Source organism: Coloeus monedula (genome assembly GCF_965178545.1).
Source record: "Coloeus monedula genome assembly, chromosome: 10".
Classification (NCBI taxonomy): Eukaryota; Metazoa; Chordata; class Aves; order Passeriformes; family Corvidae; genus Coloeus; species Coloeus monedula.
This window is the reverse complement of record NC_138790.1, coordinates 1,466,195-1,486,723: the sequence shown is the minus strand read 5'-3', so window position 1 is coordinate 1,486,723 and position 20,529 is coordinate 1,466,195. Positions and strand designations below refer to the sequence as shown.

Here is a 20,529-nt window from a genome sequence, read left to right as displayed (position 1 = left end):
GGGACAAGGGCTGCACCCCAGGCGAGTGGCCAGGGAGGAAAGGGTGCTCCGGACCGGGCAGGAGCTGCGGGGCTCGGTGACAGGTGACAGGGGGGTGCTAAAGGCCAACAGGCAGATGGTGAAACTGTGATTAGAAAGTCACTCCAGCCATAAATCTCGTGGACCTGAAATGGAGATGGGCAAGCCCCAGATGGCTTGGAAAGTCTGCTTGGCGGAGCCCAGCATGGCTCAGCGTGCATCTGGCCCTCCTTCTTCCTCCTCCTCACCGGGTTTAACCACCTCCAGCCAGCTCCTCACAGCCCTGTCCTCCTCACAGGGACCCCTGTAACAAAAATTCCTCTAATGCATGAACCAAAGAGCAAAACCTGGACCCCAACAACATTGTCATCCATCCTGGGACGGGACTCTCGCCGCGTTACTGGGGGTTACAGGCACATCCCGTCCCTGGTGCTCCCCTCTTGGCAGGGATGCTGTGGCACGATCCAGCGGGGCACGGGGGGCTCAGGACTGTGCCATGGTGCACCAGCAGAGCTGGATGGATGCAGGTACCCTGTGGCCACACACGCTATTTCTGGATGTGCTGAGGAGCTGCTTAGGGCTGGATTTGCAGGCGAGCACGGGGGCGTATCAGCTGTCCGTGCTCTGGAAGGGGCTCAGGAACAGAAAAGGGGCAGGAGATTGGGAGGGGACGGGATTTATACAGAGATCCACGGGAAAACCCGTGTCTCCAAAGACAGTAACCTAACACCAGGTAGTAGTACCAGCTCTTGCCCGTGGATCCAGGACAACAAATTTCCCCACCTGCAGGCAGAAGAGCCCAGTGCTCTCACACTCCTGCCTGAAAAGCACCAGCAACACCCACAAAAAGGCACCCTGCCCATGCCACGCTCCCGAACCCCCTCTCTGCCAGCGGGTGCCTCCCACAACCTTTCCCAAGGCTGCCGGAGAGCCCTTCAGCCCACAGGTGCTGTCGCTCCCCCGGGACCCCCGGCCAAGGCGGGGGCTGGCAGCACGGCCGGGACAGGGGCCAGTGGTAAAATTAGAACGCGTGTCCCTGCCAGCCCCTTCTGCGAGCTGCAGGGACCAGCTGAGCCCGTCTAACCCGCACTGTAACCCTTCATGTCCCCCGTTTTGTGGGCTGGGACAGTTACTAGAAAGCCAGGGATTTGCAGGGCTTTCCTTTTTGATCAGCCGTCTCCAGCTACCCCAGGGAGCCGGGCTCGCGGGCTGATGGGGCAGAGAGGTGGGGTTTTTGGATCCTTTGGGACAGTTGGGATTGCAGCCTGCAGTTCCCTCCTCTGCTGTCCCTTTCCAGGCCAGGCAGTCCTGCAGAGACCCATCCTCCCGCTCCGAAGGTTCGTGTCTCCTTTCCAGACGCTTCTCCCCATCGCTGCCCTCCTCCTGCAGCAGTTTTGTTATTATTTACGCTCCTAAGCATCCTTTGAGTTCTGCCGGGGGACAGGATCCAAAGAGAAAGCCTTTTAAGGATTTGTGCCAGCTCCGGGAAGCGAATCCCCCCCAGCGAACAGTGGTGCTGGGGGATTTGAGTGTAGACAAGTGCTTAAAGCTGAAAAGGGCAGAGAGAGGGGAGGGAGCCGGGGGCACGCTCTGAAACCAGACCCCCCGCCCGAAACGCAGCTCCTTCCTCTGCTTTAGGAAACGGATCCCTCCTGCGGTTTCCTTTCAAAGGTGACTTGTAACCTCTTCATTAGGGTCGGCTTTGGCAGAGCCCTGATGGTGCAGCTGGCAGGGCCGGGGCTGCGCTGGGCGGGAGCGCTCGCCGTGCCAAGGCTGGGCAGCACTCGCGGCCGCTCGGCGCAGCGGCGGCTCGGCGGCAGCACCGGCGCCCCGGCCATGCGCTGATGGGTACCATGGACTTTAAGACAGATCCCAGTGCAGTCACCATCAATCTGTTGCTTATCGTGCGCCCCGAGGAGGCAGCGAGCAAGGAGAAGGGGCAGCGAGAGGGGCAGACGGAAGGCGGCCGAGGCGCAGGTAACACCGCGCCTGCATCGGGCGAGGGAGGGCAGGGCTGCAGCTGCACGCGGAGAAGAGAAGCAGCGGCTTTGGAGCAGGGTTTGGGCTTCCCCTCCTCTTTCTCCTCTTTGCACACATGCTGCCGAACTCCAAAACGCCAACTTTTTGTGTAGAAGCGCAGCGTGTCTCCGCTGGTGCAGCAGAGCCTTGCGGCAGCCCCGCTCCGAGCTGCGCCCTGCCCAGCTGCAGTGCGGGCAGCCCCGGGTGCACGGGCAGGGACCCACGGGGACCCTCCCGCCAGGGCTGTGTTTGCGCCGTGTGTGTCCTGCCCCGGCCCGAGCTGCCCGCACGGGCTCTCTGGGCTGTGCGAGGGGAGCAGGGAGAGGGCTCGGCAGCTGCACCCCACAGCAGCACCCACTGCCCCGGAGTACAGGAGCAGAACTGTTTTGTTTGCAGCGTGCCCAGGCTTTGTCTCCGAGGATCACTGTCCTGAGCCATTTATAGCTACAGTTTGGGACAGTGTCCCTGGCCCAGCTCCCTATCCTGCAGAGGGTCTTCCAAAAAGCTACCGCTGTGCTTTGCAACTGCAAGGGGAGCTTCCCTGCAGAAGTAACAGGAGGAGAATGAGAATTCCTGCTCTAAAGCCTGGGAGAGAAGCTGAATTTTCAGACAACCAGTCCCAAGCTAACAACTACAGGCAGAGCTATCACAAAGTTGTGCCCATGCTCCACCAAGCACGGCACCCAGCACCTGCTCAAATAAGAGCAAATCCTAACAAGCGGCTTAGACCTGGACCACTGCACCTCCTGCCCCTTGGTATTTCGTACTTCAGCAACAAGAACTGCAGCCAAGGCTGCAGATGAGACAGAAGGTGGATCCTGATGACACCTGGCTTCAGCTGGGAGAGTGTGTTGCATGCAAGGGTTTGGGGTGCTTGGCCTTCAGGCAGTGCCAGCACTTCAGTCCAGGAGGGCCCTGCCAATGTCCTGTTTGTACCTTACAGGTTCGGAGGGTGATGGCAACGGGAACAGCAGATCACAGCCACGCTGGGGCACAGAGCTGAACGGTATGTCACCCTCTCCCCTGTGAGAAACCAACCCCAGCACACAGCCCAGAGCTCCAAGCTGTGCCTCTCGAGCATAAATGTGCTTCATCACACAACTCGTCCCTTTCCAGCGCTTTCAGGGGCTCCAGAGGAGGCACACGGAGGGCCCTGGGAAGCATCCCCTCCCTCTGTGCTCTCCGTGCCCCGTGGGGCAGCATGCACAGGGGTGGCACTGCCGAGCCCCTGAACATCCATCTGCAGGGATTCTCCTGCTCGATCGGATTACAGGCGCACGGAGCTCTTACATTTCACAGCCAGCTGATGGCAGGGGAAATTCAGTGCCCCCAATTGCTCAGGTTGCAACCAGAGCTTCCAGAGACTTCCCCAGCACTCACACAGCTTAAAGTAGGGTCTGGGGGGATGCAAAGAACCTTTTCAATCATCTCTCCACCTCTCCTTTCTTCATCTCCCCCCTCAGAGACTGAGCACAAGGTGGGTGGGATTGCTGACCAGGAGTGATATGGCTGCTAGTTCTCAGTGTTCCGCTGCCAATTCCCAGCCTTCTGCCCTAAAATAGCTGAGGAGGAACATCTGAGGAGGTGATCCCAGAACTACGGAGCAGCTCCCAGGGAAGGGACTCAGACCTTCCCACTGCTTTCCTGGCACTCTAAGCCTACCATGGCTTAGCAGATAAAGGCAGGGGCAAAGGTAGAGCAAGACACAGGTAATTGTCAGGTTGTCAGTGGATTTTAGTTACACCAGGGAGGAACTTTGCTTCCACAGGTCAAGCAATAGCAGCGTGCAAAAGCCATGGCTGCTCCCAGCAGGATGCCTGGCAGGAGCCCTGATCCAGGTCCCTCTGTAATCAGTGGTGGCTGGAGGCTGCTCACAGTCTGGGAGCAAATGACATCTCATGCAAGGCACTGCTTTGGGGCTTTTTTTACAAAGCAGACAACAAAAGCCTCCACTCCAGGAAGCAGATAAATATCCTGCATTCTCTCCCTCTGTCATGCTCAAGAGGTTCTGCAACCAGAGCTGCAGAGTCAGCCTCCTCTACGAGTGAGTAAGAAGCTGGTATTGATCATTTCCCACCCTGAATTAATGGCAGGGGTATTTAGCATGCACATGGGAATCCTTCCCTTGCAGCTCTACCTTAGGCACAATTTAAACCCCTGGGAGGGGGGAATTCAGACACTGGAGGAGCAGGCAGAGCTTTGGCTCCTCTGGCACCACAAGGGTTAACGAATTCCCCTTTCACCAGCATGTTAGTGTCCTGATGAGGCCTCTGACACCCCTGGTGATGCCACAATATTTTCACACTTATATAATCCCCAGCCCCACTGAGGCAAGGAGGCTGTGGCCCCACTCCACAGGATCCCGTCATGGCCACACGGCACCAAGGGACTCGGACCAGCTGTGAGATCCAGGTTCCTCCCTGGCTTCTGGTGGAGGTGGGATGGGGATCCCAGGACGCCTTGAAAAAGAGCAAGAGATCACCCTGGCCAACAGCCACCAGAGCCTGGAGCGAGGGCTCGGTGTCCCCTGGCATTTGCTCCCTGCCCGGGGCAGGGATTTGTGCTGCTGCCACCTGTGAGCACCCTGGGCACGTCGGGTGCTGCCCACACCTCCCTCTGCCCCGAGGACTCCAGGGCCAAGACAGGCAGGGTCTCCCAGGGGAGAGAGCTGAGGATGAGGATGAGCTGCTGACAACCACACCGAAGTTCCCACTTTGCCTCCAAGCCGCCAGCACTGCCCTTCTCTCCTCCCCACCTCTCCGAACACCCCCTGCTAGTTCTCAGTGTTCCGCTGCCAATTCCCAGCCTTCTGCCCTGAAATAGCTGAGGAGGAACATCTGAGGAGGTGACCCAGAACTACGGAGCAGCTCCCAGGGAAGGGACTCAGACCTTCCCACTGCTTTCCTGGCACTCTGAGCCCCCCGTGGCTTAGCAGAGAAAGGTCCAGGCAGCCCGCCCTGAGCAGCAGCAGGCTGGGCTGGAGCGTCCCTCTGCAGAGGGGTCAGGCACCCCGGCCAGATCTCTGCATCTGAAGAACAGGGTTGAGCTTCCTGAGCCGTTCCTTAGCTCGCTGCTGAGCACGGCTGATTTAACCCCGTCCTTGCTGACGGTTCGCTCTCTGCAAGGCACTGAGATGTTTCCTTTCGTGCCCCCAGGCCGGCGCGGCCCCGCGGATCCCTGTGAGCAGGCACCACCCATCACTTCGAGCCTCGACAAAGGTAAGTGGTGACCCAAAAAACAGAGCAGGGCTTCACTGAGCTCCCAACAAGCTTTTTCTCCAATGAAATAACCTCAGAACATCCCCAAAGAGAGAAAATATCCCACCCTGGGACAGCTGCCCCTCAAAGCACTTGCTGGCCAAGGACTTGTCTGGCCACAAAACACAAGGAGAACAATAGCAAGTGCTTCTCTGAGCTTGGAGCAACCTGATCTAGTGGGCAGGGAGTTGGAACAAAAGGATCTTTAAGGTCCCTTCCAACCCAAACCATTCTATGATTCTTTATGAAGGATATCTTGATCAGGAATAGTTAAATAAAAAAATCATCAAAGCACCAGCAGCCATTTCATACCACCAGTTTTTAAAGCAATGATACAGCACGTTGAAAAGTTCGTGTGGAATCACTTTTCTCATTTGTTAAATGCCTTTTAAACTCATCAGCAGAAAGCATTCATCACCAGTAAGTTTGTTTCTTGAAAACAAAGGATTTTAATTTATGGGGGAAAACTTAGAAAGTGGAAGTTGGGGAGAAAACCCACAAAAAAGCAAAGGAAAATAATCTTGAGCAATAAGAAAGGATCCCTGAAAATATAAAAACTTTAAGGAAACCAAACCATTTGCATAAAGTCTTCCCTTTGAGAAACAACTTGATTTTACCTTTGAATTAACTGACAAAACACAGCAGCCAGCTCTGTCCTGACACCCTGATACCTGCAACCATCCTAGAACTGGAGTCGAGCTCTAAGATTTAGGTTATTACAGGCTTTACAGTTTTTCTTGCTTTCTGCTTTTGGGGCTTAAAGGACATTGAATCTCTCTGCATAATCACGGGAGAAACTTCACTTTTCTAAAGGTAAATGCTGCAGAAAAACTTATTCTTGGATGAAAATGCAGATTCCCACCTAATTAGCTGGTTCCAAGAGCTGCCTTTCAAGGAAAACCCCAAATGTCACGAGGCTCTTGATGAATGTGTAGGAGGGATCACTGGAAGGCAGCCCCGAGGTGCATTAACATCTTGACCTTCGGTCTCCCGAGTAACCTCTGCCTGATCCGAAACAGAAGCCCAGGAGCATGTGGAGCTCCTCCAGGGAACCTCGGGAGCTGCAAACGCTTCTGAAATACCTGCCCAAAAAATGCAGTCTCTGTCAAAAAGTTCAGGTAGCTTTTATCAGAGATTCCCTCACTCTTTTTCTGGTATTTCCCTCTCTGAAACTTTAAAGACCAGAGCCCAGGTTTCCAGGGAAGGTTTTTCTGGAGCATCAGGGCATGCCTGGACCACAGCTGGCCCTGCCAGGACAATGCCTCTTACAGGCAGTGGCCTTTGTCAGACATTTTAGTATCACAAGTCTAACCATTTTCATCACTTCAAGCCTTTCTCTGTTTAATTCCAAGAAAAATCAATGAAAGGCATTGATTGTCTGCCTGCTGTAGCTCCATCAAGAGCTCTTTAATATGGTGATAAACCTTGGCTATCACCGGAGCTGCTGCTTTGTCTGAAGCTAAGAGCTGCCTCGGCAGGCACTCCTGCCCCCTCCTCCACATCCTGGTTAGATTCCCCTTTTTAGGGAGTTTATCGCTGTTTCTTGCAGGAACCCAGGTGACAGTGGAGATTCACCACGAGGATACCAGCCCCCAGCTCATCAAGAGACTCTCCTTGGGAAAAGGTACAGCCCCAGCTTTAAACCCCGGCAGGGGCTCAGCCCATCCTCCCTTCCCCAGAGCCGGGGAGCCCGGGCAGGCTCCCACTAACCCTGCCGGGCTTGTTGCAGGTTCCCAGAGGCTGAAAGGACACGACAACAAAGGTGAGGCTCTGCTCTATCACGGCGTGTCTCCGGGCTCTCCCTCCCCTGGGAGGCTGCTGAAGGGCACATGCTGCTGACAGTGCCCATGACTGGGGCTTGAGGAGCAAAATCCCTCTGCTCCTGGGCTGTGGGTGTCTCCTCCTCCTCTGGCCCTGGGATAAGGCGGGTGGTGACACTCCAGTGTCCCTCAGCAATCCCCCAGCTGCCGCAGAGCTCCCACTGGGGTTATCACCTAACAGCTCTGGAGCTCAGAGCTCCCTTCTTCCACGCCTGGGGAGGTTTGGCCGTGCTGGGCTGGGGTTTGATGTCCCAACCCTCGGGCTAGAACAGGAGATGCCTGACTGCTGGAGAACGCGGGCTCTTCGGGATGGCAGGGCGGGGATGCGGAGCACACTCCGCAGGATGCTGACATCCGTGTCCAAACGGAAGGGAATGGGCAAAGAAAAGCCTCAGTTCCAGCTTTTTCCACCCAGTCCTGCTCCCCACAAAAATTTATTTCTATTTCTCTTTTCTTCTGCGGGCAACAACCTCCTCGCCATCCCTCTCTTCTTTGCTTTGCAGGTTTCCAGAGGACTGAGGCCCCGCGGCCACCGGGAGCGAAGGACCTGCACGGTAACTCGCCACTAGCACAGGAGGAGCGTTCAGCTTCCCGAGCCCCTCTCATCGGGACTGCAGAGGGCAGCGGCTTTGGGAATGGCACACGTGCCCAAGCCCTTCCCAAGGCTCTGTCCCCAGGGAAGGCAAACAGGCACAAGGCACAGGATTGTCCCAGGCACTGTGGATCCCACTCCTGCACAGAGCCCCTGCAGAAAGAACCTGGCAAAGACAAACCCTGATAACCACGTTTAAAAAAAAAAAAAAAAAAGACCATCCCCTTACCAAAAAGGCAAAAAGTCATTTTCAGAGCTGCAGAGAATGGGAACCTTTGAAGGTGTAAATCTGCTTTCTTTCCCTTTAGGTCAGTGAAACAGCTCTTTTCAGGGAAAACACAGACAAACAAACCAGCCTGTTAAGAAACAGGTGCCGTGTGCCTACACGCTGATTTTGGCAGGCAGCACTGGGACGTGGGACGAGGGATACCCCAGACCCCCTCCCTGGGCAGAGGTTTCCAAGAGCAGGGCTCACATTAACAACACACCTTGGCAAGCCAGGAATAGATCTTCTGGCCACCCCCAGAGTGAGCTGGAGCTGGGGCCAGAGCCCATTTTGGGGAGGTGGAGCAGGAGCAGAGGGTGGATACAAGTTTCAGAGGCACTTCTGGCTCCTCAGCCAGGACAGGATGCTCTGGGAGCCTCTCCTGCAACTCCCAGCACCTGCAGAGCAGGCAGAGGGGTGTCCCACTTGCCTAATGAGGGTCAGGAGTGAAGGCAGAAGTGACCAGCTGTGCCCCTACACTGCCCAAGGCAACCCAGGCAAACAGCAGCTCCACGGCACCGTCCGTTCACCTCTCCCAGCACTCAGGAGTCACACAACAGTGTTTTCACTTCAGGTTCTCTTTTAAATCCTTTTAGCCCAGAGAAATAACAATCCTGCAGAGACAGCTAGAGGAATCTCTCAGTCCTGAGCAGCTCTGACAGCACAGGACAGGCAGATGGCTCTCAGTTCTCCTCTCTCCAGCCAGCAGAGCAGGGAGGGCTCAGGTCCAGGGGATATGTCCATCCATCCCCCATGGCTCACTGACGGGAGGCAGCAGTGTCAGCTCCTTCCAAGACTGTTCAAAAAAAATCACTTATCTGGTTAATTAGGGCAAGGTATTAACCCTTTGTTCACACCGAGTAGAACCAGGAGCTCAGAGGCTGCAAAGATGCAGAGGGTAGGCACAGCAGGTTCAGTCTGACTGCTCCCAGTGTTCCATTCCTCATGTGCCTGAATTCCTGCAGAACTGTGGTCCTTTACCATGCAAAACTCCTAGAGAAACCCAGCTCTTTAGTGCTGGGGTTTTTTTAAGAAGTCATGTGTTTTCTAAGGCTTGCACAGTACAGATTTTCCCTGATACTTCTGCATTGTTCTCCCATCCCTCCACACAATATCCCAGGATTTTCCATGCTGTTATGCAGTGCCGAAGTTGCAGGGGCAGCTCGCACTCCAGCATTGCACAAATCCTAGCAGACTAGACAGGATGGCTCCTGCTTTCCACACAGCTGGCAGGGACCTCTGCGGGTGCCCTCGTGTCCTCTGCTCCCTGAGCACCCGCTGATGGATGTCTCCATGGGCCAGGCAGGAGCTCTGTCCCCTTGTTCCACCATACTGCCAGGAAAAACACCTCCTCCCTTCCCAAAACAATGACAACTCGTTTCTTCCCAGCATATCCATGGGACAAATCCTCTTTGAAATCCATGCCAGTAGATCTGCAGCAATTTGAGAAGCTGGATGCCTACGCGTTAAAAGTAAGTCTTGCTTTTGCCTCTGTCCTCCTCCCAGCTCCCCTGCATGGATGTTCCATGAACCTGGCTCCCAGCACCAACACCAGCTTAGGCTGAGCTATGGGGCAGTGGCAGAATCTCCCAAATAAGTGAAAAACCTTTTCCCTTTAAACATTAGCAAAGAGATCCCACTCTGGGAACTCTAACCAAAAATACACGGACCTACAGCACTGTAGCTCTATTTCTAAGGAAGCCAGAGGCAGAGCAGTCTCTGGCAGGTGGGGTCTCACTGGCTTCAGAAGAACAAGAGATGGGGAGGACAGGAGATCTACCACAGGGATTTCTTCACCATGACATTGCAGTGCTTCCTCCCCACACACAGGTGAACGTCAAGAACAGCGTGGAGGAACTGGTCAAAGCCCTGCTGAAACAAGCCCGCACCGACCTGGAAAAGGTCCGAGCCATATGGATGTGGATATGCCACCACATAGGTAGGCTGAGGTCTCCAACTGAAGATAAGGCTGCCGCTGTCACCCATGGCAGCTTACTCTGTATTTGTGAGTTAGTTCCATGTGGGGAGTGGAATGAAGGCTTTCTGGAGGTTTTTATCCAGAAATGCACCCAGAGTGTTTCCCAGTCCCTCTCCTCACACTGCCAGGCCCCACAAGGTTTGTGTGTACATGATGGTGTAAAAGCTCTGGTGAGGAGATCCCAGCAGAGCTGTCAGGGACAGAGACATCCCCTGAATGTTGAGGAGCTTGGACTGACTCCAACCAGGCCTGGCCCAGGTATCGTGGGCAGAAATGGGTTAACAGTGGAAGGAGAATAACCAGTGCTGGGTGAGTCAAAGCCTGGGCTTCAGGACATGCAGTGAAATCAGCACTCTCCATATTTCAGGGCAAGACTAAAGCAGTTTGAGACTGACCTGGCCACGCTAACCCTGTAGCTGCTGATATCAGTGCATGCAAGATGAGGCCAGTACTGCCCAACCTGTTCTTTTCCTCTCCATCACTTGGCCTGCACTGCAGCAGTGCCCCATCAGGAAGTGTAGGAGGTGAGGGAAAGGACAGCTCTGCCTCTGCCCCCAAGACTTAATGGGAAAGAAACCTTTCTGCTCATGTTATGCAAAATGCCATCATGTTGCATATCCAGCTTCCCCCCATTGGGGTGCTGGGGTGGCAAGAAGCCCCCCTTTGAGGTGCCACACAGGAAAGGCTACAAGTGCTGCCTCCTCCTCCTCTTGCCATCTCCAGGCTGTTGTGTAACTCTGGCCTTGGGACTGAGTAGGAAGGGGCAGGGGAACCTGAGTGGTTGCAGCTCTCAGGAGGGTTGGAAAGGTGCAGCTACAGACAGGAACTGCAGTCACACAGCTGCCAGTGTGGGACATGGAGCTGGGCAAGGCAGCTGGATGGTTCCTGGTGGTACCTGTGTGGCACTGGGACCCTCCCAGAGCAAAGGCACCAGCATCAGACTGTGCTGGAGGGGCTGTATCGGCCTGTGGGGACTTGGCGCAGGGATGGAGATCAAACTTAGAATGGTTTGAGTGGGAAGGGACCTTAAAGATCATCTCATTCCAACCTCCCTGCCACGGGCAGGGACACCTTCCACTAGACCAGGTTGCTTCTGAAGTCTGGATCATCACTTGCTCCCTGTCCACCCCCTCAAAACTGGGCTCTGGGGGTGGTGGGTGGCTCTGAAGGTGACGAGCAGGCCCCTGGTGTTGGGAAGCCTGGCTTTGTGCTCTGGTTCTTGGGTGCTGTGGACTTGTCTGGTCACACCTCCAATGGAGTTACACCACCTTGGCCCTGGCTCTCATTCCTTCCTGTGAGACTGACCCCTATTTACACACATGGAAAAGAAACAGAGTTGGGAATTTTAATCTGCTGGCAAAAATGCAACGAATCTGTCCTGGAATTGCACTGATGACATAAACTCCTTCCTCAGATGGATTTTAAGTGAGAACACTGTTCTCTGGGCATCTTTTCCCACCCCATTCAATTCCTGCCTGTGACGGGCTGCTATCCCCACGCAGCACCAGCACTAAAGGAAATCATTCTTTTAGCTGTCATTTGTGGTACACATAGAAAGCCCCATGGAGCCAGCACCCCCCAAAGTGCCCTGTAGCTTTGCTGGTGGTCAGTGAACAGCCAGGATGGAGCTGCCAGCCTTTCCCAGTGCCTGGAGCCAACGCCGAGGAGGCACTGGCTGAGCCCCTCGGATGAAAGTCAAGCAGTTGGCAGCATTTCATCAAAGCACACACACAGCCTGCTGCTGCTTTTCCTCCTCTGCCCCAGCACTGAGGGGAGGGGGAACCAGCTGATGCAGCATTCCTGAGAGCTTTGTCAGAAAAATAGATCTGTATTTGAAGAAAGAGGTTGTGGACAGGGCCAAGGTTGGTGGTATTGAATTAACCTTCCCAGCCCAGTTCCACAAGTTCTGCCTGAAGGAGCCCTGCTGTGCTGCTGTTGTGTACTTGTTCCAACAAATCAAGATTTCCTGAGCTTCCAGGTATTGATATGACCAGACTGGACAGGGCTTGGAGCAACCTGGTCTAATGGAAGGTGTCCCTGCCCCTGGCAGGAGATTGGAATGAGATTAGCTTTAAGGCCCCTTCCAACCCAAACCATTCTACAATTCCGGGACTTATTGCAACAAACCACTTCAGGTGTTTCCCATCAAGCTGCTTTTCAAGTATTTTTACTATAAATTGCTTGCAAAGAGTGCAAAAATCTCAGCAGTTTCTTTTGAGGTAACACCAATCCGACTCCCTCAGATGCAGCGTGCTCTGGGTTGTACTGGGAACTCTTGAGACTGTAGATCCTCCACTTGAGGACAACTCCTGAGGACACTCATTTTGTCCAAAAAAAATCAAAGTTTTCCTCCCACTTGGATTCAACTGCTGAACCCCAGCCCAAGCTCAGAGCAAAGGGTGATGAAGGGCAGAGCTGTCCCTCTGCCCCAGTGATGTCCAGGCCAGCTCCCCAGCACAGCCACGGCTCGTTCCGCTCCGCCCCGTGCGTTGCTCCTGCTGCCCATCGATCCCATTGCCTCAGGCTTTCGGATGAACTTTTGTCTGTGCTCCTCCCCCCAGAATACGACGTCGTGGGCTATCACAACAAAAGCCAGCTGTCGAGCAAGCCCAGAGATGTGCTTCAGATGGGCAAGAGCATTTGTGAGGGCTACGCTGAGCTCTTTGAACACATGTGCAGGTAAATTAAGTTCAGAAACATTCAGTGTCGGGAGAGTTAACATTCCTTGTCATCTCCATGCCTATCCTGTCTGCCTTTGCATTGACTGATGTGACTTCAAGCAGGACATGGAACTTCAGCTTTCAAACCATGCTGTGGAAAAACAGCAAGTCCTAGAAAGGTCAATTTTGCTCCCTCCTCCACCCCCCTCCCCAGCATAATTTACTTGGTGCCATCTGCTGAGCTTCGCATTGCATTAACATAATGGCAGATGAAAACACGGAGCTAATTTGATTAGAAGAAGTAGAATTTTCCTTGGAGTATCTGGATGTGAAGGTTAAAAGCATCGCAAGACTTGAACAAGGAGTGCTGTCTCCAACACGCTCCCTTAAAAGAAGTAGGCAGACTCCCAGGAGGAACTTTCCTCCAAACCCTCTGGAGATGCCCTGTCCCCTCCAGGAGCACCCCAGGGACATTGCCTTGCACTTACCACACTCTTTTCTGTGGCCAAGCTCAGGGTGCAGCACTGTTGAGGCCAATACTGCAATTCCCATTTCATAGCCACGTTGCCTTTTAATGACTCTAATCCTTTCTTCTACCAACAAAATCTTGTGGACTTCACTGAGGATTAGTCACCTAAACTCCTCCACAGAGCAGGGCTTTACAGTCACAAAGCCATTTCTAAGAAGAGGCAGCCCCTTCCTTGGTAGGGAGCACAGGGGGCAGCCCCAATCCCTTCTCCCTCACGTTTCTCCAACCCAGTAAGGAAAGGAGTTGGCTGTTGCACAAGGCAACCCCCAAAACCCACAGCAAGGAAAGCAATGAAGGTGCTTGGAGAGTTTGGGGATCAGCCTTAGGCAGAAGGGTTGCCCAAAAGGAGAAAACTGGACCTGACAACTCAGGGACGGGAGATTTAGGAAGTCATCCTAACAGGGTGGGCTTGCAAGGTGGCCCCCCCAGGGAGCAGTTTCCATTCCCTTGGAAAAATCACAGACCAGTTATTAATAGCATGTGCAAGTAATAATTGGCTTTCCAAAAGGATTTGAGAAGGTTTTCACCATAGAACAGACAAAATCTACAGGGAAAAGGAGAGAAAAAAAAAAAAAACCCCAGCATACTGTGCCAGATGCTGAAGTGGTAAATGCTTGCAGCCAACAACATATCCCACAATATAGTTTGGTCCATTCCAACCCAAACCATTCTATGATATTGGATCTTGTTTTCTAAAGAGTAAAGAAACAGGATGGTGAAGTATGCATTTATAGCTGCATCCTATGGAACAGTTATTAGCAGTTAGAAGGGGGGAATTTGCATCTATTCATTAAAAAGCATATGCTTAGTTCATTAAAAGCATTAATCTTTCCAAGGATATCTCTGACTATTTAAAGGCTCTGTTGATTTACCCGCAATTCCTCAGTTCCAGGCTGATTAGTCACCATGTGATTCAGGAAACCTCCCAGTCATCCAGACTATTATATTGTCAAATATTAGCAAAATGTTTAGCTCCTGTCCTGAAAAGCTGTACTTGAAGACAACACCTCTTTCTTGCACAGAGATCTCCTCATCCCTTCTTCCCGTGCTCTGTTCTGCTCTTACGCTGAGTCTAAGCAGAAAGGCAGGAGGCAAAGAGCACTCATCTTACTGAAAGGCTTCTCAGAGCCAGGTTTTTGGGGGGGAAAGGTGTTTTAACATGCCTTTTTTTCCCTAGCTCCTGTGAGGGAACTTGAACAAACAACCCAATTTGCCAGTCACCAGGAGTCCCCCCAAAGGTCCTCCCGAAGGCAACGGCTGACATTGATTGAGTCCTACTTGTGCCAGTGCCAGAGGGAACAATTCCTGCTGCAGACAAAACAGTGTCACCTCTGACCACAGCTTTGGCAGCCAGACTTCTTCCCATTAGCTGAGATTCCTGTCAGAGAGGAGAGGTGGGGACAGTGGGAAGCTGGCCATAAGGCATCACTTTCCAAACATCAGGTGTGATAGCAATGAATGCAAACACAGGCTCCTGACCAATATTTCAGCAGCACTTATCAAGTACTGGCTTCCCAGCTGGCAAGCAGACTCGAGGAGGCAGCATGGCTGAGTGAAGCAGTGCAAATCCATGAATCCAATTTAGGGCAAACCTCACAGCCTGGAATTAGGGAGACTCTCGCTCACCAGGGTTAGTGATGAAGGCACAACAATTGTTTTCCCAGGAGAGGTTTCAGCAGCTTTGGGAGCAAAGCTGGCCTCACTGCCCAAAGGGGATCTGACCACTCAGCTAGCTGTGCCTTCTTCATAACCCGTCTGTGAGTATTCCAGATTTCACATCCTCTTGCTTCTCCCATTTCCTGCAGGCAGCAGCTTTCCTCTTTTCAGGCACAGAGGCGTACACCTACCTACCACAAGCATAAACCATTCTGTTTCCTTCTGGAGAAGCCAGATTTGCTCCTTTTTTAGATGAAATGATCAAAGTCAACCTAAAATCAAAGGGAAGAAGATGCCATTGAATTCCAGTGACACCTGTAGTAAGAGCCAGACTATTTCCAACTGGTTTTGAGGCAGAAAAGCAACTTTGTGTTTAATCTCCTTGCTGCACCAAGCAAATGCTGCCAACTGTTTCTTAATTCTGTTCTTCCAGTCCATTTTATATCTAGGTCATCTTCAACCTCACACTGCCACCTCAACCAGTTCTGCAGATCTTCCCAATCTTCTCTCTGCCTGCTTAATTTATCTACATAAAGTCATTGACACAAGAAGAGAGACATGAGCACCCTTTTCAGCAATACAGAGTTGCTCCTTTACAGGATGTTTTAGCTTGGATTTTTGTCTGTCCATTACTAGAGAGACCAGTTTAAATGCTCTGGTCTTTATTTTGGGAACTTTGAACACATCCAAGCACAAACTCTTGCTGCTTTGCCAACATTCACTGTAATTGAGAGCACCGTGAGAGCAGAACTTGTCCCTTAATGTTCCCTCTGAATATCCCAGCTAACAAGAATGTCTAGAGAAGCCTAGAAGGATTAGATGCCAATCCCCATGAAATTAGTGGGAATTTGGTACTTAGCTCCTTGAAACTCCTAGGATCAAATCTTCCCTAAAGCTCCCAGGCCAGCTCCTAGTCTCAGTTACATCATGCAAATCCAGGCTCTCACCAGTCTTGTCAGTGGAGTTGTTCCAGATTTACTGCCCAGCTCCACGATAGAATTTGACTCACAGGGGCCTGTGGGCTGGCAAGGGCTTTCCAGACCACCTGCAGCACCAGGTTTCTCCGTGGCATTCCTTCCAGCCTGGCCTGTTTGTTCTGGATACTCGTGGAACAGGCAGTGCCCACTATCACTGCTCCATCCTCTCCTTTGCTCAAGTGCCCACCTCCCCTGGAAACCAGCATCCTCTCCCTGGAAAAAGCAGCCCTCCCTACAAGCTCCACTGCACTGCCGATTGTCAGCCAGTATCTGTTATCAGGCCTCCACTTCTTAACAACCATGCTAATTATCTTCCCCATAAATATCACTTTTCTCCTGAGCTAAACCCACATGATGCAGACAATCTCTCTCTAGAAGCCTGCACATTTTATTACTTAAGGTAGTTGTTCCATTTAGCACACTTCTCAATGAAGAAGAAAAATGTCAGTGCTGTCCTACACAAAAGACAACGCTCCAAGTGAAGCAATTTTAGATTAATGGTGAAATAAGATGCCAATGTTAGAATCCATCAGCAGAGAGCTTATTAACACAGTGCTTATTTAAATCTTATTTACACATCCACACAGGTATTCATCATGTTTTTAGAAAGAGACTATTTAATCATTTCTACCCTGGGCAAGCACAAGCTCATTCTTTCAGGAAACTAAATCAGCATCCACAATCCCATGAGGTCTGAGATACCTTAGCTGGTGTCAAACACCAGGCCCACAGTCACGGGGAGAGAACAGCCTGTGCTTTTAATTTATAATTACATGGGCTAATTGTGGACAGCAGCAAAGGGATTCCACTGAGTAACAAGACAGAGAGCAATTAAGCACACTTTATCTTTGTCATCCTCTAACAGTGCTGAATTGATGGCGCATCAGGCAAAAAGACTGGGAATACACAAAAACTGGGAGAGAAAAGGCCCTTCCTCCAGCAGGGCTCTCTGAGTCTCTGTGCAAAGGCTACAAAAACAAACAGCCCCACCCAACACCTCAGGCAGCATCACCTTTTCTCCTTCCCCAGAAGTACCTGACAGGTTTAAAACAGGACTCTCCTGCTGCAGCTTATCATTTCCTTCCAGTCTTGCAGGGATTCAGTGCAAGAAGCTCTCGGGACATGCCAAGGGACACGGGTACAGGACAGGGCAGACCTTTACAGGGGACTCTGACCATGCCTGGAACGCCGTCTACCTTGAGGGAAGGTGGCATTTACTGGACAGCACCTGGGGGAGTGGTTTTGTGGATGATTCCTTCACCAGGTTCACCTACAGGTAAAGAACCCCCTCTCTCTTAGTACATAAACCCTCCACAAAGGCAGAAGGAAAGCTGATGGGATTGGCGGACCAAACAGGTGCATTTGGTACCACAGCAAGACCCAAAGCCATGAGCGAGGTACCCAGGCTGCCTGCACAAGGCATGGGGCACAGCCTGTAGAGAGGCAGCAGCCCTGAGCAGCAAGTCACAAACTGCCAAAAGCCAACTGGGTTTGCTTATCACAGCTTCAGTTTAGGCAACAGTCCGTGGCACTCGATTCACAGCTTTTGTGAATCGATTGGAGTCAACACCCAGTGCCTCCCTCTTTTTCCAGAAGCCTGTGGGTGCAAGGGAATAGTGCAAATACCCAGGGTTTATCCCAAAGCTCAGCATTTGCCCTGGAAACAGAAGACCAGAGCTCAGGTTTCTTCTCTGCCTGGGGAATTTCAAACCCACGGATCTCAGTTTATCAGCAGCTCAAACCACTCCAACATCCTCCTGCTGAAACCACCACCACTGTGCGGGGGAAGAATTCACTATTTGTAATTACTCATTTTCCCTAATTTCTCCCTTCTCCCAGGTACAATGAGTTTTACTTTCTGACTCACCCGGCCCTGTTCATTAACAATCACTTCCCAGATAACAGTAACTGGCAGCTTCTTAAGCCCACGCTGACGCTGAAGGAGTTTGAGAACAACATGCTGCACAACAGCAACTTCTACACGCTGGGGCTGCTGGCCGCACACCCCGAGACTCCCATCATCCACACAGGTAACGGAGAGGCCACGGAGCATCTTCCCTCCTGCATCCCACATCCAGCACACACCACTGGGCACCTCTCTGGGCAATACTGAGCAACCTGAGTGCAGCAGCTCCTTTAACATAAAGCCACTCAGGTGCCATGACTGAATGACAAGGCCCACGTTTAAGATCCCCTTTCCTTGGATTTTCCAAGTGCTGCAGGAATTTAACTGGATGGCTGATCTGTGAATGCTAAGAACAGAGTTAAAACTTAAGGACATCAACATTTTAGGACTTAATGAAGACTTCAAGCTGTTTGGGAACAGGCTCACAGGGAGGTAGATTAATCTCATATCCACATACTGGAGAGTTCCTGCACTTTGAAGCTCCTGGGCTGGCAATTGGGTCTAATCACCTCTAATTCAGCCCTTGACGATCACAGAATTACCGAAGTCCATAATGGTTTGGGTTGGAAGGGACCTTAAAGCCCATCTCATTGCAACTCCCCGCCATGGGCTAGACCATCTACTAGACCAGGTTGCCCCATACTTTCAGTCATGTTTCACACAGGCTTTCACATTCTATCAGACCACAGCTCCATGTCAGGGTGTATCAGAAGAGGATAAATGCACATCTCCCAAACAAAGGCCACTCTCATTCTTTCTGAGGGACACTGGTCTATTCAAACAGCTGACAAGCTATGACCTGCCAGTTGCAGCTCTTGGTTTTACTGCTAGAGAAACAGCAATTTACTGGGCCAGATTAGCCTTCCCAGAACAGGGGGTACATGCAAAAATTGTACCAATACTCCTATGCAGCCTCTTCTCTTTTGTATTTCCTAGTAAAAGGAAAAGCCTCTGTATCCGTGGACTGCCGTTCCAGCATGTTATTCATGTTTAAGCTGGAGGGAACAGACAAACACGGTTTGATGACTTTGAAAAAACACGGAATGAAGCTGGATGTCTACCCACAGCAGACAGGGAGTCACAAGCTGGAGATCTTTGCCAAGTCCTCCAATGCCGAGGCTTCAGATGACGTCTACAAGTGCGTGGTGGAGTACGTGGTGGAGTGCGAGTCCGTGGACAGGGCCATGTGCTTCCCCAAGGAGCTGCACCAGCCCGTCGGGCCCAGCTGGTTCTCGGAGCGCCAGGGCTTCCTGCAGCCGTCACACCGCGAGCCCATCCTGCACACCAACGACGGGCGCTGCTCCCTCACCTTCACCCTGAGCAAGGACATCAGCGTCCTGACCTCGCTGCACACCGACGGCAGCAGCCTCGACGAGGACATGGGCAGGCGGCACGTGCTGCAGACCCACCGCAGGAACCAGGTCGAGCTGAAGGTCCACCTCCCGCACGCAGGGAGCTTCGTTCTCAAGATCTACTCCAAGAAGAAGTCGGACCCTGGTAATTACGACTACGTCTTCAACTACCTCATCAGGTGCCTGAACACAGAGGTGAAGTGGCCAGCCTTCCCCGAGAGCTACGGCAAGTGGCTGCAAGACTATGAGATCCTGGAGCCGCTCTCGGGCCTGCTGCCGGCCAACTGCAACGTCCACTTCAAACTCAAAATGCACAGCATTGCCAAGGTGATGGTCCGGGCTGAGGACATCCACCCTCTCACCCAGAACAGGGACTGCTGGGAGGGAACCTGCAACACCTCGGGGTGCAGAGAGGTGTCTGTGATGGTGCACGAGAACGCCAACCACAACTTCTTCTCAAGCGTCCTCAAATACAAAGTTGAGACCCAGTAACACCCACTCCTTGTTCTTTCACTCACCTGCATGAACCAACCTCCCCAGCGTGCCCCAAACCAAAGCACCTTTTGGAGATTGCTCATTCTCTCAACCAAATCTGTTCTTTCAACAAATGCAGGATAACACTTGCAGGCTTTTGCAAGACCGTGGGCTCAAAGATGGTCAAGGAAGCAGAAAATCCTGTTAAGAAAAGGAGCAGCAGTGGAAGACATGAGATAAAACCCTTGCCTGTATTTCAGTAACACTGTCCAGGCAAATACTTACAAGAAAACAACTGACTGTCTGCAGGGAATTCTGTGCCAGCAGGGATTGCTGGTTTCCAAGTTATGGACCATAAGAAAAGTCTTACGAGGGCTACTCCAAGAATTCACCTAGTTATGGGGCAGGATGAAGAAAGTGCACCCTGGTTTTGAGCAGCAACATTGGACATGAGGAACTTCAGGATATTTAAACCAAGTTTCTGTATAACTTTAGTCAAGTTGCAAAATACATCTGAGGAGAAAGAGGAGTTAGGAAGAGCATACAACATGAAGTTTCCTTGTGCACTTCACTGTCTTACAGATTTCAATAATACTGGAAAAATACTTTTTACACTGACTCTTAAATACAATAAACAAAATCATTTTTACCTTTTTATATTAGAGTATTGTAGACACTTTTTCTGCTGTAATTATATCTGAAGCATATGGGTGTTTCCAAATAACCAAAATGACCATAAAAATGAGAAAAAAGTTCTCAGAAATCACTCCTTACTCCAACCTGTCTATGCAATACTGCAGCTATGAACTGACTGGGTTTTGTGAGACAGCAGGCTGAGTGACATTATTATCTTGTAACAAATCATTTGGTGCTGTTCTCTTGGAAAACGCCTCCACTCACAAGGCAAAGGGGGGCTTCTACTGAACCCTATCACAAATGCACATCCTGAGATGGAGCAACATTTTCATAACTGATTCAGATGCCTGTGAGTGTTAGCATGACCCAAGAGGTATTCTGTTTGAGCTT

The 20,529-nt window shown here is 51.8% G+C and overlaps 1 protein-coding gene across 1 annotated transcript; it reads left to right on the top strand.

Annotated features, from left to right (window-relative positions):
- Positions 1-1,862: 1,862 nt before the first annotated feature.
- Positions 1,863-19,521, top strand: KY (kyphoscoliosis peptidase; the record flags this gene model as incomplete). Its single annotated transcript, XM_082288407.1, has 12 exons — positions 1,863-1,995; positions 2,981-3,043; positions 5,193-5,255; positions 6,844-6,918; positions 7,024-7,056; positions 7,618-7,668; positions 9,361-9,443; positions 9,802-9,910; positions 12,511-12,628; positions 16,859-17,047; positions 17,611-17,801; positions 18,614-19,521. 12 exons carry the CDS (start codon positions 1,863-1,865, stop codon positions 19,519-19,521), a joined length of 2,016 nt encoding a protein of 671 aa, XP_082144533.1.
- Between the last annotated feature and the right edge of the window lie 1,008 nt (positions 19,522-20,529).